Genomic DNA, 14,663 nt, shown 5'->3' on the forward strand with positions numbered 1-14,663 from the left:
TTTTTAAACATTGTAACGAAGAATATTTTAAATTTGAATAATTTAATACATATTTTAAAATTCAGTTAGTATATTGTTGAACTTATTCATCCAGAAAAACGATTTCTCTTACGGTTCGTAACATAAAAAAATTCGTAACCTTGACACAGTATGAAAAGATTATCTTCCATTAAAAAAATAAGCGTCCAGAGCAAAGGGAAATGAAATATCGACAGGTAAATGCATTTTATATATTATCATAAAGTAGGAAAGTAGGCATGACCCCGCTACCGCATGTTATTTAAATAAAAGCAGCTGCTTGTCACTATCGATCTTTCTCAATGTTACATTTCCATTAACAGCATCCGGTGCTTAGAGAAAACTTCTCAAAAACTTCTTAACTGCACAGTTTCTGGTCCGAAATGTTCTCATTTTAATGACTATTATGGGATACGCATCGAGTGGATATAATTAACATGATATAGAATAGAAAATGGGAGCATAAATTAATATTAGAAAGTTGGTTATAAAAGATTACTGTTGATGGTTCTGGGTGAGTTATTGTGGAATATGAAGTAGTGCTATATTATGAGGAGGGATGACAACTGTGTGAACAGGTAAATGATGGAGGTAGGAGTTAAGGAGATAAGATGGAAGAACTGTACAGTGATTGCTGTAGAAAGGAGTGATCATGTTTAAAAAGAAATAGTAATTTTAACAGGATACGAGAAGAGCTGAAGACTAAGAAGAAGAACAAGGATTAATAGTTGATACAGGGTCGAATTTACTGCGACTTTAACAAGTAAAATGCTCTTCTCCACCACCAAACAATAGAACATAGCGTGACCGTTTGCGGAAAATTTTCTAGGGAAGGCAAAGCTTGAAGATAAATAATTATATTAATAAATTTATATATAGGCCTAATTATTAAATTTTTTTAGTGTTTTAAGACAAACAAAGGTTCCCATGGTGGAGGGTGCAAGATACTCATCCCAGGGGAGGGCAAATGTTTGCTCCCTCTGCAGACATCCGTGGTACTGTACAGCCTAATCCCAATTAAATAATCAATTTCTAACCAATCATCTTTTACATTTTTTTAAAACGTGATAACGTAACATCTTTCATATATTGCAGAAGACGACATATATTTTGATCTTATTTATTTAAATTTTATCAATTTTTTTTTCTATGATTATTGTTTATTCTACAATATTTAATAATAATTAGAAGCTTTAATATTTAATTTCTTTCTCATTTTAGCATTATCCCAAGTCACATGGTCATGTCAAAAATTTTGGCATCTTACGACAAAACTGAAGCACCACCTTCTACTGAATCCGGTAAGAATTTCAATAGAATGTAAAAATAATATATGTATATATATATAAAAAAATTTTAGAACAAATTTTGTACACATAAAATTCACAAAAATTACAGAAGAAAAGACAATTATTCATGTTAGCTTGTACGTAAACAGCTTGGCATCTATCAGCGATGTTTCTATGGTATGTAAGATTATTTTTTAACGAATACAACGATTAATTTAAGTATCTAACGTACGTAACATACTAAATTAATTAATTATAAAATAATAACTTAAATTAAGAAATAATAAAGTTAAATGTCATTAGAGTATTGATAATTCTGCCAAATACTGTTAAAAGTCTCTCATCTGTATGTCTATTAAACTGTCACGCTAAGCTTCCTTTTTACAAAGTTAAAAAGGAAACTTTTAAATCTCCTTCTGGCTCCTTTGATTGGTTTGGCAGCTTTATTGATTCATAAACAACTCGATTGTTATACAACTTTTTCTATATTAACGACAGTTCCGTGCGTGATACAAGAACAAAACTCTTCGTATGATGTTCTCTGTCTTCAGGAATATTCGATCGATGCTCAGTTTACGCTCTCTTGGGACGACACTCGATTGACCTGTAACCCCGAAAATCAAGAGAAGAAGACAAAATGCCCGAAAAAAAGGGACATAAGAGAATATTTTAATAACATATGGACACCAGATCTTCGCTTCCTTCATCTGAAGAAAGTCGACTTCTATCAAGAACCTTTCCCAAATCTACGTTTGCTACTAGAACCTAATGGACGTATCATATACAGCAAGAGGTGAGCTTAATTTTATAAAACTATACACTCTTATATATTTAAAATAACTAGAATTTCTTTTATAATAGATTAACTGTGACTCTAGAATGTCGCATGGACGTTCGTCACTATCCTTTAGATACGCAGCGATGTCCTCTGATTCTCTGCTCTTGTAAGATGTTAACCGTGTTCAATTTTTTAAATATTAATTAATAACTAATTTACATTCTTACAATTAATTTAAGAGGATTTTTAGATTCGTTAACAGATAAAGAATTGGAATTAGTTTGGGATGAAAGTACAATAGGAGTGGAGATTTATCCGGATGCGGAGTTGACGGAATTCGAACTTCTATCCCCTGTTAGAACTGGGATTAGAAAGTTACACTACAAGGGAGCTGGTAAGAAATTGCTTTATTTTTAATAAATAACCAACAATCGAATGCATATTTTTTCAACTAGAACGGGTTTTTACCTGCACGCAATCTGTTACTAAAAATAAATTTTTTTTAAAGTCTGAAAACCATTCATAAATTTTAAAATATTCAGAATTGTATCAATACAATGAACTTTAACTTTCTAAAATAAAATTTCAACGGAATTCCGATTCTCTACGTGCACATCTTTGTATATTAATTAATAATTTTAACAGATTAATTAATTAATTAAAATATATTTTAATTAAATTATTTACTAATATTAAGTTAAGTAATATTTAATTATTGTAATTTTAAATTAATTTCTTTAACATTGCTTTAATGTCATTTTTATTAGTCAATTCATCAAATACAATTTAATTTAAATGAAAGTTTTGTTGTTTAATTGTTAATTTGATCATTTTTTCCTGGCCAAATTTTTATTTCAATGGGCCGAAGTTCACTGAAATACATGCTCTGTTACCGAAATAATGCGATTTTTGTTAATTGTAATAAGCTGAATTTTTTGGTTTGCAGATGATTTTATGCATTTGTTATTGTTCTATTTATGTTTCTTTACTTAAAAACAAAATAATTTTACTCAACTTTTCGTAATAATATTTAGAGTTTTACTAAAATTTCATTCTTTTTTTGATATATTCCAAGTTAATTTCGTGTTATTTTATGTTATATTTTAAGTTAAATTTTTCTTTTTGAGTTTGATTTCATGAATTTTTAGTTACTTTTACTTCATTGTAAGATGTTTTTTTTACAAATTTTTCTTACATTTCTTCGGTAATCTCACGTAATTGCTACTTGTAACATATGTTTTTATTTTCCTTCGGTATGAACACTGATTGTACGCAATTTTAAGCATGTTTTTATTTAGAATATCCTTCAATTATTTTGCCACATTAACCTTCGTAACAACCGCAATTATCTTTAATAGATGTAAACGGNGTTAATTGTATTTATTATGCATAAATTAAATATACCTCAATAACTGTAATGTCTAAAGAGACGACAGGTAATGTATTAGCTTGAAACATAACTGGATTACATTTCTTCGGTACTCTCACGTAATTGCTACTTGTAACATATGTTTTTATTTTCCTTCGGTATGAACACTGATTGTACGCAATTTTAAGCATGTTTTTATTTAGAATATCCTTCAATTATTTTGCCACATTAACCTTCGTAACAACCGCAATTATCTTTAATAGATGTAAACGGACTATTCAGTTGTGTGAATGCAACGTTTCGTTTCAAACGCCAGAATAGTTATCATTTAATGTATTCGTATATGTTGACAACCTTCATTGTTATCGTGTCCTGGATGTCGTTCTGGTTGGATGTTACTGCAGTACCTGGAAGAGTATCTCTGGGAGTAACGACTCTTCTTACCTTAACTACATCAGCAGGAAACATCCGAGAACGTCTACCTCCAGTTGCTTACGTAACAGCTATAGACGTATGGGTCGGATTCTGTTCATTCTTCGTCTTTACCGCTCTACTAGAGTTTCCACTCGCTAATTACATAAGTAGACGACCCATTCCTAACCCAAATTCTAAGAAACGATTATTCGTCGTTAAGGTTAGTTTTTTTTTTGGCATAATTTTTAAGTTAATTACTGCTTAAATTTCTTATTTATTAATTTATTTGTGTTTCCACTAGAAGCAGTTACAAGTCAAGGATGCAACCAGTGGAAACTTACATGTGGTTGCTTCGGAACATAAGGATAAAAGCGAGATTCCTACAGCTGTTGAAGAAGCACGTACTTTAGATCGTGCATGTCGTGTACTGTATCCATTACTGTTTATCGTTTTTAATAGTATTTACTGGCCATATTATATATCGGCAGCTAAACTAGACGAAAATAATACATGATTTCGTTAGCTGTACTTCGTAGGAACTCGTGTAGAGATTAGTCGAGTCGTGAAATAATTCTATTTTCAATAGATTTAGAATGAATATATTTATCTTTAGATGAATGTATCCTTTAATTTATTACTCAACATGATAGAAAATATGTTCATTCTGATATTCCATACACTTCTGTTGAAATATTTCAAAAATAAATTACATAAACCATAATTTTTGTCATTCAAGATACAGTTATATAAGTTATAAACCTTACTACAGTAGTAAAAATAATTATTTATAAGTGTAAATAAATTATTAAAAAAAATTGTTTAATGATATTATTTTACATATTATTTCCTGTATTGTTACACAATATAAAGATATAAAAAATAAACAATGTTTAATATTGAATATTTATCTTTTAAAATATCTGAATTTAACAAATGTTCCCCCTGCTCCTAATGACATTCCAAACAGAAGCATTCCCACGCTTAAAGCTGCCATTGTACCTTTTGAATGTCCGGTAAGCCTATCTTTAATTTTGGGACGTTCAGTGACTATTTTTTTCGTAGGGGTAGGCTTAATTGTTCTTGAAGTTGGAGTTAGAGTAGTAGAATGTCTTCCTTTGGTTGAACCAATAATGATTACGTCACCTGTAAGTGTATATTCTGTTGTTTCTGTTTCCTGTTTTGTCGGTTCTGTATTTATTGAAGTTACTGAAGTAGGGGGAGGAGGTTTCAGTTTTTCATATTGTCTAGTGAGACTATATTTGACAGCTGTTAATGTCAGTGGCTGTAACAGAATAACAAAAGAAATTAATAATAATTTGTATCTCTTTACGATAAAACACGAACAGAAAATGCTTACCTGAGTTACATTTTTCTGCCAAATCACAGCTAAAGAACCGGTATTGATAAAATTTTCTAATGTTTTTATGGCGACTGATGATTTAATGTTATCATTAACAGTAGTTGGTAGTCCAGGATGAAGATTCAGGATGTAAAATTCGATAAATAATTCCGATTCGACGATTACCTGTAAAAATTTAAATTTATACATGAAAATGAAGTGGTTTTCTCTTAATAAGCACAAAAATAAAAGCAACTCACAGTTCGAACTCTGGTTATTCTCAGGGATGAAGGTTCAAGGCTACTTGCAGAATAAATGGCTTCTTTCCAAGCGCCGATAAAATCAGCATCAATTGTCAAATTGCTTAAAATTGTTTTGCTTTTGGTGTTTACTAAATTAATGGAAATATATATATTTTATCACTTATTAAAAGTTTTTCTGGTAGTGCAATTAAAGATATTAAAACATTGTATAAAGCAGTGGTTCTTAATATGAGATATAGGCCTATGCACCCCATGAGTAACCAGACCTCTTATCTGGAAGCGTGTGACCCTTTAAATTACAGATATTTCTGAAACCCATTATTAATTTGTGTTTGATGCCAGTACGATTTTGGAGGATCTCTCTTAATCTCTTAACTATATTTAAGGTTAGGTCAAAGAACACACGAGAAAATGGAGTGATCTTACACACTTAAATGAGTAAACTTTAGAAATTTTTCATAAAATTTCATAGGGTGTAGCAAAAGAAAAGGTTAGACCAATTGTCTACCCAGTAGGCCTACTTGGAAGATCAGGAAATAAAATTTCGCAAATACAGTAATTCTAATCCAGAGATTATCTATAAAATTTGATTCTTGATTACATTATAAAAGCTATAAATATAGAATATTTTAGTAAGAAGGAACAGTTACATAGACCACTTTTCTATATAACTCTGGTCGTTGAACAGTTTATTGTTTTACTCTTAAAATATAGAAAAGAAAACTAAAAATAAATCTATATTAATATAATCTTACATTTGACTTTAAATCTCCATGGCTCAATTAATTCTGGAGGAAAGCATTGACTTATATCGAAAGCTACTGTGTTGATATAATTAGATGTACGATAATTAAAGTTGTAAAAACTATAAGTTAATTTTTGTCCTAAAGTAAAGAAACTTTCAGCAGAAGTAAGAGGACTCTGTAATTAAATTTTAAAAAAGTTAATTAAAATCATATTTTATTCTCAATTATTATTTAAAAACGTTTTAAACTTAGAACTAACCAATGTATGATTAACAAGAAACGAAATAACCAATCAAGTTCAAACCAGAAAAATTGGACATCCTCCATAAATCTCTTTGAACTCTGATTGGTTAATATTTTTACGTATTCATTACTTAACGGTTTAGATTAATCTTATTGGTTAATTTGCATTCGAAACTTTATAAGTAGGCGTATTAAGAGTTAATTGTATTTATTATGCATAAATTAAATATACCTCAATAACTGTAATGTCTAAAGAGACGACAGGTAATGTATTAGCTTGAAACATAACTGGATTAACCTGAAAATAAAATTTTATATAAATAATTAAATAAAATTTATTTAAAATAATTCAAATTTTTAAATCACCGTTCTCTCTGCTATGCACCACTCCCACAATGTTGTAACAGAAGAGTACTGTGGCTCTGATGGCCATTGTCTCCTCACTCCTTGCCATAATCGGCACGGTATACCTCTTTTCACACTCTAAAAACCATTTTTTTTTGTTTAAATTTAATTAACGAAGCAAAATGTATAATTTAATTCAATTTAATAAAATGTAGTTTACTTCTCCCATATAAATGTAAGGGACTTTTCCAAAAAAATGCTGTAAATCTAATTTCGAAAGCAAATCGAAATCATATAATGTTTGTTCGTCGAATGGCATCTCTCTAATTGGCATTATTTTACACTTCTTATAGTTTTCAGGGTCGATATCGTATATAATTTCTATATAAAAATTTTTTAAAAATAATAAAGATATAGTAAAGAACAAATTAAAAATTTATTTTAAAATTACTACGAAATAAAATATTAAATAAAATTATTTTAATTTTAAATTTAAAGTTTTAATTTGATTCTCATAAGACAATCAAGACACGCCCAATTTTGTAAATTTACATTTCTTTAACCAATAAGAGAAAAGGAAATTCCATGTCATATAAAGCTCTTTCGCTGTTTCTAATGGCAAGACCAATAAGTTAATTAATTTTTACTCTGTCTCTATTCTGTATAATAAATACAGGACGGCCCAAAAGTTAATTAACTGAGTGTTTTACGACAGATTCAGAATTTATGCGTGTCTTCAACGAATTGAGGTTCGTGTATTGAGAAAAAAAAGGTCTCGTTTTGTAGAGTTTGCAAACGACTATGGAATAGTTAACTGACTTTTGCACCTCCCTGTATAGGCCTATATACTTGACGTAGAAACTTAGGCCTATAATTTATTAATTTTTAATTAATATAGTTTTTATAAATTCGTACGTTGTTCGTTGCTTGCGATACGAATTTTTGTTTGTTTTTTCTGGTGCGGTTGCACTTCTTGATTAAGGGGATCTAGTCGAATTTGAACGAGTTTATTTTTTCCATCCACCCACATCTATAAATAACATTTATGCATTAATAAAAATATATAAAAAATCTATTTATAGTTGAATTAATTGCAAAGATTACGTACATCTACAGTACCAAACATACGAGATTTTGGCGACAGGTATTCAATATTGACAGAAAATGCCTCAAAATTCATGAAATTAGGAAATGGCCTGCCTGTAATTCTGTTAGTGCAATGAATACCTTGTTTTACCTATTTAAAAATATATAAATTATGTTAAAATTATATTAATAATATGAAAAGTAAGTTTTAAGATAACATTACTGAAGTAGACATAAAATTAATAATCAATCACAAGTTTTGATAAGATAAAAATTAATTAAAGATATCTGTTAAATACTTCATATTTATTTAATAATATCCGTATATTTTCTTGATGGTTTAGTATATGTGAAGTCCTTTTTATGTTTTATATAATGTAAACTGTATCATGTAACACTCGATACTGTACTAAGTTTACGGTTATAACTAGTTCTGAATTCAGAGTGCTAGACCGAGACTGAGTATCGATATGCATATATTTATACCTGTCTAAATCTCTAAGCAAAGCTGGATTTAACAAGCCACAGCTTAGGATCTTATTCTATGAGGTTAAGCTCAGGGCTTCTCTCTACAAGGCTAAGTTGGAACCTTACACTACAAGGCTAAGCTTAGCACTGTGGCTCAGGCAATTGTCCTTTTAATGACAATTGTCTGAGCCTCCACTAATAGAGGGCCCCAAACCAATCTTTTATAAGAAGATATTTCCCTAAAAAATTTCCTGGAAGAAAAATGTCTGACGTCAACACTGTATTACACATGGAGCCCTAATTCAAATTCGCCTGGCCCCCATGAACTATAACACGCTACTGGTTTAAAACGTCACCTACAAGACTAAGCTTAAGGTCTAACTTTACGAGGCTCAGAACCTTACATTTTTAAATATAAATTATTATTTAGTGGAGGTCAAGAACAGCATTGACATTACACCAGAATCTAAATCCAGCCCTAAAATCCGAGATCCCAGGCGAAAGCCTAGGTTAGTTATGCCTTAAAATGCCACTAATACTGCCTAATATTTAATATATAATACTCAGTATATTTTTAAATTTTATAAGGTTTTATGGCTTCTGAGATAGTTTGTTTGTACTGTACATTTATAAACATTTATACTTTAAATTAATTTATCATTAAATATATTTAAATATTAACCTGTAATGCATTTTTATTGAAAACATTTTGCAGAAAGTAGAAAATGTTAATGCTATAGTTATATTTCTCTTCTAGTCGTGAGGTCAGGTTTACAGACGTTCGACGAAATGCATATCCTAAAGGCCTCAGCGGTTCTTTTGAAGGACCAAATGCCTCTCCGTCTATAAAATGTACAAAAAAATAATTCAATTATAATCATTATCGGTACATAAACCTTTACAAAGATATCCATTATAATTCCTATTAATTAATTTTTCTTATTAAATAATCTAATTCATAAGCCAAAGAAGATATTAACAGTTAATAGATATAATTTAAACATATGTAGCTGCTTAAAAGTCAATTAACCGTGCTTTTTCGCAAGAAAATTCGAAGTAAACCAAGCATTCGAAGAGGAGAGCGATTCAGTATTTACAACGGTCAACTGACTTTTGGGTAGCTTACTAACCTGACCAGAACGCATCGATCTCTATGGTATGTTTGAATTTTTTATCCGAACTCTGATAATTGAGTAGATAAGTCCATTTCTGAGCTGACACATCCCTATAAGTTACGAGTGTCCTATCTGTGCCAGGTTTCAGGTTGTTCGGGCGTAGACCCCAAAATAATTGCATGAGAGGGAAAAATATTTTATTTTCACCAATTTCGTACATTTCTAAATCCGGTGGGCCATGAACTTTAAGCCATTCTTTCGGTTTATAAGCCCTACAACCTGTTAAAAAGTAGATACTAGTGAGTAAGGAGGTTCTTATAACTTTACTTAAATCGTATTAATTTTAATGATGATAAATACCCTCAGCATCATATATTAACGATTGATTTAACATCATATCTTCGTAAATCGTAACATTCATAGAATCATCATAAAGTGTAAAAGAGGATCTTTTAGTTTTCAAATCGAAATTTTCTTCACTCATCATAATAACATAATCTTCTTCTTTAGTCACCCAAGATACTTCTGTGATGGCATGATAACTGCCTTCTATATTTGGTGGTGGATCTGTAAGATTTAATAATATAATTAAGATTATATTTAAAAAAAAAAAACCCTACAGGGTGGACCAAAAGTCAGTTAACCTCGCATTTGTGTCGAAGCTTTGTAATACGCACCAGAAAAGTCTCATTTTAAATAGTTTTACGCATTACATTAATCCAATTTAGTCTTTACGCCGGTTAACCGACTTTTGGGCCACCCCTCTGCATAAAACAGACAATGACTCGAATATTTTGTCTCTAGGCTATTTAAAATTAGAGGCGCATCTTTTAATTTAGGGTGCTCTCTGAAGGGAAGATCATTGATATTACTGTATTTCATATCTACTTTATATTTTATGTTAAATTATATGCCCATTTTTATTTTAAATACTGTATATCATTCTTTAACACGTTCCTTTATAAATTATATTATTATCCAAATTTTCCGCGAAAAATCCCTCTTCAATGTGTGTAAAATTCCCACCATAGTAGACACAATATTGTTTCAAAAGTTGAAAAAAAGTATTTTAAAAAATAATATACTGTAAAAAATTAAGTTATTTTTACGTATAAAAACAAATAAAGAAGAGCCCAAAAGTCAGTCAACTGCGCTTCATATATTCCAGACACAACTGTGAGCAAATGAGAAGATAGCTGTAACAGTTAACTGACTTTTGAACCACCCTTCGTATTAATTACGATTAAACGATTATTTTAAAGAATTATATAAAATTAGACTAGTTTTATATATAAAAAAGATAACAAAAAAGCCAGTTAACCATGCTTCAGGTATTCCAGATACAACTACAAACAAATGAGACGGTATTTAACAAGTCAACTATAATGGTTAACTGATTTTTGAACCACCTTAGTATTAATTACAAACGTTGAACATGGTAAACAAGTAAAACTACTTATTAGATTATTAAAACAGAACAAAGATAGTATTTAATAAGCATAAAACTTAATTATTATTTAAAAAATTAATAAAAATTTTTGTTAAATTTACGTTTTAAATACAGAAATGAAAATAAATAAATAAAACTTACCGACTGCATATGTTAGAGAAATACATATTTTAAATAATATAAATATATTAAAATGCTTAGACTTCATTTTATTAAAGCTAATTGACTTTGTTGGGATACCAAAGCCAACTTAATACACGCCCCTGTGTATATAGATAAAAGTGAGACAAAGTACAATAGTTTGATATCAAGATATATAGATCGATACCAATTTCCGTTTACAGAATATTAATTCCTTTGTTAGTGAAAAATTCAGCAGAGAAAAATTGATAATTTCTATAATTTTCACAGTTAAAAACATAAGCCAGAAGTTGGACAATTGATCTAATTTCAATTCTCTAAATTAACTCACATTTCTTAATTATTAAGTGTTGATAGGCCTTACTGATTTGTCATCTGTGATTTATAACAATAATAATAGATTAAATAAGCTTCAGTTTTTTTTTATAACGTATAAATTATCATCTAAAACCAAGTTTTTAAGGGAAAAATTATCGTTTAGGGCTGGCCTGAACACAGAGAGGCACCAAAATTAGGCCTGTTTTGACGTAAAATAAACTTGATTTGTATGTTGGAAAACCTGTTTTTAATTGTTTTATTGATTTTATTCATATATTTTATGGCTTCGAAAGTGGTGGAGTGAGGCCCACCTTTATGACAAGTCCAGCAGTGACGAATATGAGGTTTGATGGCAACATATAGGGGTGCCTGTCTAACGAAAACTGGCTCCTGTTTAGGTTTTACATGAAGAAAATCCGGAAAACTTTCACGTGGGGAGCACGTTAATCGGGTGTGAACTCACGACTAAAGTTCAGTTTTATCCACTCGGTATGCATGGACAACTGGTGGGCCCACGCATTCAGAACCATCTCCACTTTAGATTCTGATTTAAATATAGAAAAGAACGTAGAAGAATTTGAAAAATATTCATTTTAAAAAGTTTATAATAAAGTTTACACAAGAAATTCTTTAAAAAAGAAGAAAATAAGTCTGTTTTAAAAGTGATTATAACGTAAATATTGCTTTAAGTCATTTTTTTACATATTTAATTATAAAATAAGCAAAAATACACACGAAAACGTTCTAATTAATTATATAATATATTAAAAAGTTATAAAAATTCATTAATTAGAAGTAGGTCCTATCATAGGGACGTCCAGCAGAACCTTTCGACTCATATTTCACATTTATGGAAGCTTCAAAAGCATTATATATTAAAAAAAGGACTATGTTGTGTTTATTTAAAACACAAATATGTATTTCTAACGTCCTATTTAACACGCAGGAGCATCAAAGACATCAGTGAGCAGCCGTCGCCCTTAGAAGGAACTTGGTTAGAAAACTAAAAATGAATCGAATTGTACTCGAAATTTCTTAAAAACTAAATTATAATCCATTGGTAACGTTTAGACAAAGAAAGAACTACAATTGATGGATGTCAGATAACGAAATTACTTGAAATTTAAGGGGAACAATATAAAGGTTCGAGATTACAATCTGTTTCAAGTCACGAAATTGTAATCCCTCATTCACTAAAGTCGTAAAATTTGATACTTAAATGTATGTTGACTCCTATAGAAGGTTACATTACATCGAATAACTTGATACTTGATAACCTTGTTAATGATCTTCAGTAACGGATATTAACCTTGTTAAATAAGAAATCTGTATCACGGCATCCTGTTTTTCCGGGTCAGAAAATGTACAGATTATAATTAATTTCCCCCAAATTGTAATGGAGAATCTACTAGATTCAAGCTAGTTTTGACATTCAATTTTTAATATATGAGGCCTGTTCGAGGTTGGATTTGTGTATAATCTGAATAAATTACATCTTAGGGTCTCGTGCTTTTAAACTTATTATTTGCGGCCGTATGGTCGAGGCGATATTTATTACTCTAGGGAACCCGAGATCGAATTCGTGTGAGAAATCCCAGAAATATCCCAAATATATAGGGCCCCATCCCTCACTACCCGGTTGCTCCCATTATGGACCTGGCCGAACACACAACGGGTATGACTAAAAAGAGTGTTTTAGTGTCCTCATGGTGGTCCCCACATCTCACCCCATTGTGGAATTGGCAGAACTCATAACGGACTTACTAAAAAAGGTCCTCTTGGTGCCCACAGGGAGGAGAGAGTTAAAATAATCAGAAGGCCTTAAAATCGCTATCCTCTAAAAAGGTTTGCAGAGGCCTAATGTGTTCAGAATTTCAGTTTGCCTGTTGTTTGGAAGTCTCAGAATGCTAGGTATGCCTAGATACATCGCCAACTTTGTTTTAATGGTGCCGTGACAGAGACATATGAATTGGTACGGACTGATAACGTATGGTCTTCAGAAACAAATCCCAGTTTTGTTTGGGTTTGGATGACTACCGGGTTAGAGTGTGGAGGACCACTGGTGAATGCTTCAATCCTGCTTTTACTGTTGAACCATACGCTGCTAGCAATGCAGCTTGAAGGGCCATCGAGAGCTTGTATGCAAAAAGGCCTAACTCGACCCGCTCTTGCCTCTTACGTAAGCAGGCTCCTATTATCTCGTAGGATTTCTTTAACTTTAAAAGGCAGCAATCCCGTATAAAAACGTTTAAAAACGAGTTGCTTAACTTTCCCGGCAACATTTAAAACTGCGTGTTGGGCCATTTGTTATGATATTTTATTAAATATAAAAACATTTTATATTTTTAATTAGTATAAAAAGGCAAAAAGCATAATTTTGAGGGTGAGTTTAGTAAAATAAATATTAATTTTTAAAATATGATATTAACATTTATAAATTATGATGACGTCATTCCATGAGATTTTTTTTAACGTTGCCAGTCACTCGAATATTAAAATTATTATTTTTTATATATATTTTTTTTTGATAAAAATAATACATTTTACAAATTTAAGTAATATAAATTATATAAGATAAAATTATGTTGTAGTTAAGTTGTTGGAGCGAGTATTTTTAAGCGTTTACTTGAACCCACGCATTTTCCTTAAAAGTAATCTGATCCTACATTCATTAACGGGAGAAGAATTTCCTGTTTTTTTTAATAATTGCTGACCTTAACAAAACTCCTACGTATTACACGTGATTAAAAATTAACATTGAAGATTTATTTATAATATTTTAAATTAATTTCACGTCTTCAGAGACGATTCTTTCGCCATCTTTTGGAAATATTTGAAATTAATTATCATTTTCAATTTAAAAAAAAACAATAAATTTTATATTTATATCGTTATTTTTCTTATCTTATTATAAGATCAAATAAAAGAAACTGATAATATTTAATTAATTTACGATTATTTAAAAGTGTTATCAGTCTTATTCGATTAACTTATGTCACGTGATATTGTTTAACTTTTTAATTTAATGTTTAATATATTCAGTGGATTAAATTTAAATAAAATAGGGCAATTTTATAAATAATTAATTTAGTGTTATTAGTTAATATTTTTTTATACTAACAGCTTTTAAAAATTTATATATTTTATATATTCACTTGGGGGCGCTGATATCGTAAATGACGTCACCTGCAGAAATGGTGGCTGTTTAAATGTCTCGGGAGGTCGTGTAGGTGTTTAAAATGTATTTAGTATTTAGTTTTAAGCTCATAATTAATGTTGTG

General features: G+C 30.1%; 2 protein-coding genes across 3 annotated transcripts; one reads left to right on the forward strand and one right to left on the reverse strand.

Moving 5' to 3' along the window:
* The first annotated feature begins 1,825 nt into the window (after positions 1–1,825).
* On the forward strand, positions 1,826–4,680 carry LOC111624953 (glutamate-gated chloride channel alpha-like). 2 transcript variants are annotated; one of them, XM_023367949.1, is made up of 5 exons: positions 1,826–2,100; positions 2,169–2,251; positions 2,336–2,479; positions 3,718–4,088; positions 4,170–4,680. In XM_023367949.1, the coding sequence occupies exons 2-5, from the start codon at positions 2,194–2,196 to the stop codon at positions 4,380–4,382; spliced, it is 786 nt and encodes a 261-aa protein (XP_023223717.1). In that variant the 5' UTR covers positions 1,826–2,100; positions 2,169–2,193; the 3' UTR covers positions 4,383–4,680. The 2 variants fall into 2 exon arrangements, with proteins under 2 accessions (XP_023223717.1, XP_023223716.1); XM_023367948.1 differs by having other exon boundaries at positions 1,974–2,100; positions 4,173–4,680.
* Positions 4,681–4,718: 38 nt separating this feature from the next.
* On the reverse strand, positions 4,719–11,197 carry LOC111624941. Its single transcript, XM_023367934.1, has 13 exons — positions 11,065–11,197; positions 9,834–10,040; positions 9,489–9,752; positions 9,041–9,201; positions 7,913–8,041; positions 7,720–7,834; positions 7,025–7,185; positions 6,826–6,942; positions 6,692–6,757; positions 6,226–6,391; positions 5,468–5,598; positions 5,226–5,393; positions 4,719–5,150 (listed from the first exon to the last, which is right to left on the reverse strand). Exons 1-13 carry the CDS (start codon positions 11,129–11,131, stop codon positions 4,773–4,775), a joined length of 2,130 nt encoding a protein of 709 aa, XP_023223702.1. The 5' UTR covers positions 11,132–11,197; the 3' UTR covers positions 4,719–4,772.
* Positions 11,198–14,663: the final 3,466 nt, after the last annotated feature.

The sequence above is a fragment of the Centruroides sculpturatus genome, unplaced genomic scaffold, assembly GCF_000671375.1.
Source record: "Centruroides sculpturatus isolate CEXI.00-Female unplaced genomic scaffold, Cexi_2.0 scaffold390, whole genome shotgun sequence".
Lineage (NCBI taxonomy): Eukaryota > Metazoa > Arthropoda > Arachnida > Scorpiones > Buthidae > Centruroides > Centruroides sculpturatus.

Bases quoted from the DNA above. Each gene is read 5' to 3' on its own strand.
- LOC111624941 (XM_023367934.1), bottom strand. From the start codon at position 11,131: ATGAAGTCTAAGCATTTTAATATATTTATATTATTTAAAATATGTATT. The intron at 9,753-9,833 runs GTATTTATCATC...ACTTTTTAACAG, and splicing joins GTTAATATATGATGCTGAGG to GTTGTAGGGCTTATAAACCG. The intron at 5,151-5,225 runs GTAAGCATTTTC...ATTCTGTTACAG, and splicing joins GGCAGAAAAATGTAACTCAG to CCACTGACATTAACAGCTGT.
- LOC111624953 (XM_023367949.1), top strand. From the start codon at position 2,194: ATGGACGTTCGTCACTATCCTTTAGATACGCAGCGATGTCCTCTGATT. The intron at 2,480-3,717 runs GTAAGAAATTGC...TATCTTTAATAG, and splicing joins GTTACACTACAAGGGAGCTG to ATGTAAACGGACTATTCAGT. The intron at 4,089-4,169 runs GTTAGTTTTTTT...TGTTTCCACTAG, and splicing joins AACGATTATTCGTCGTTAAG to AAGCAGTTACAAGTCAAGGA.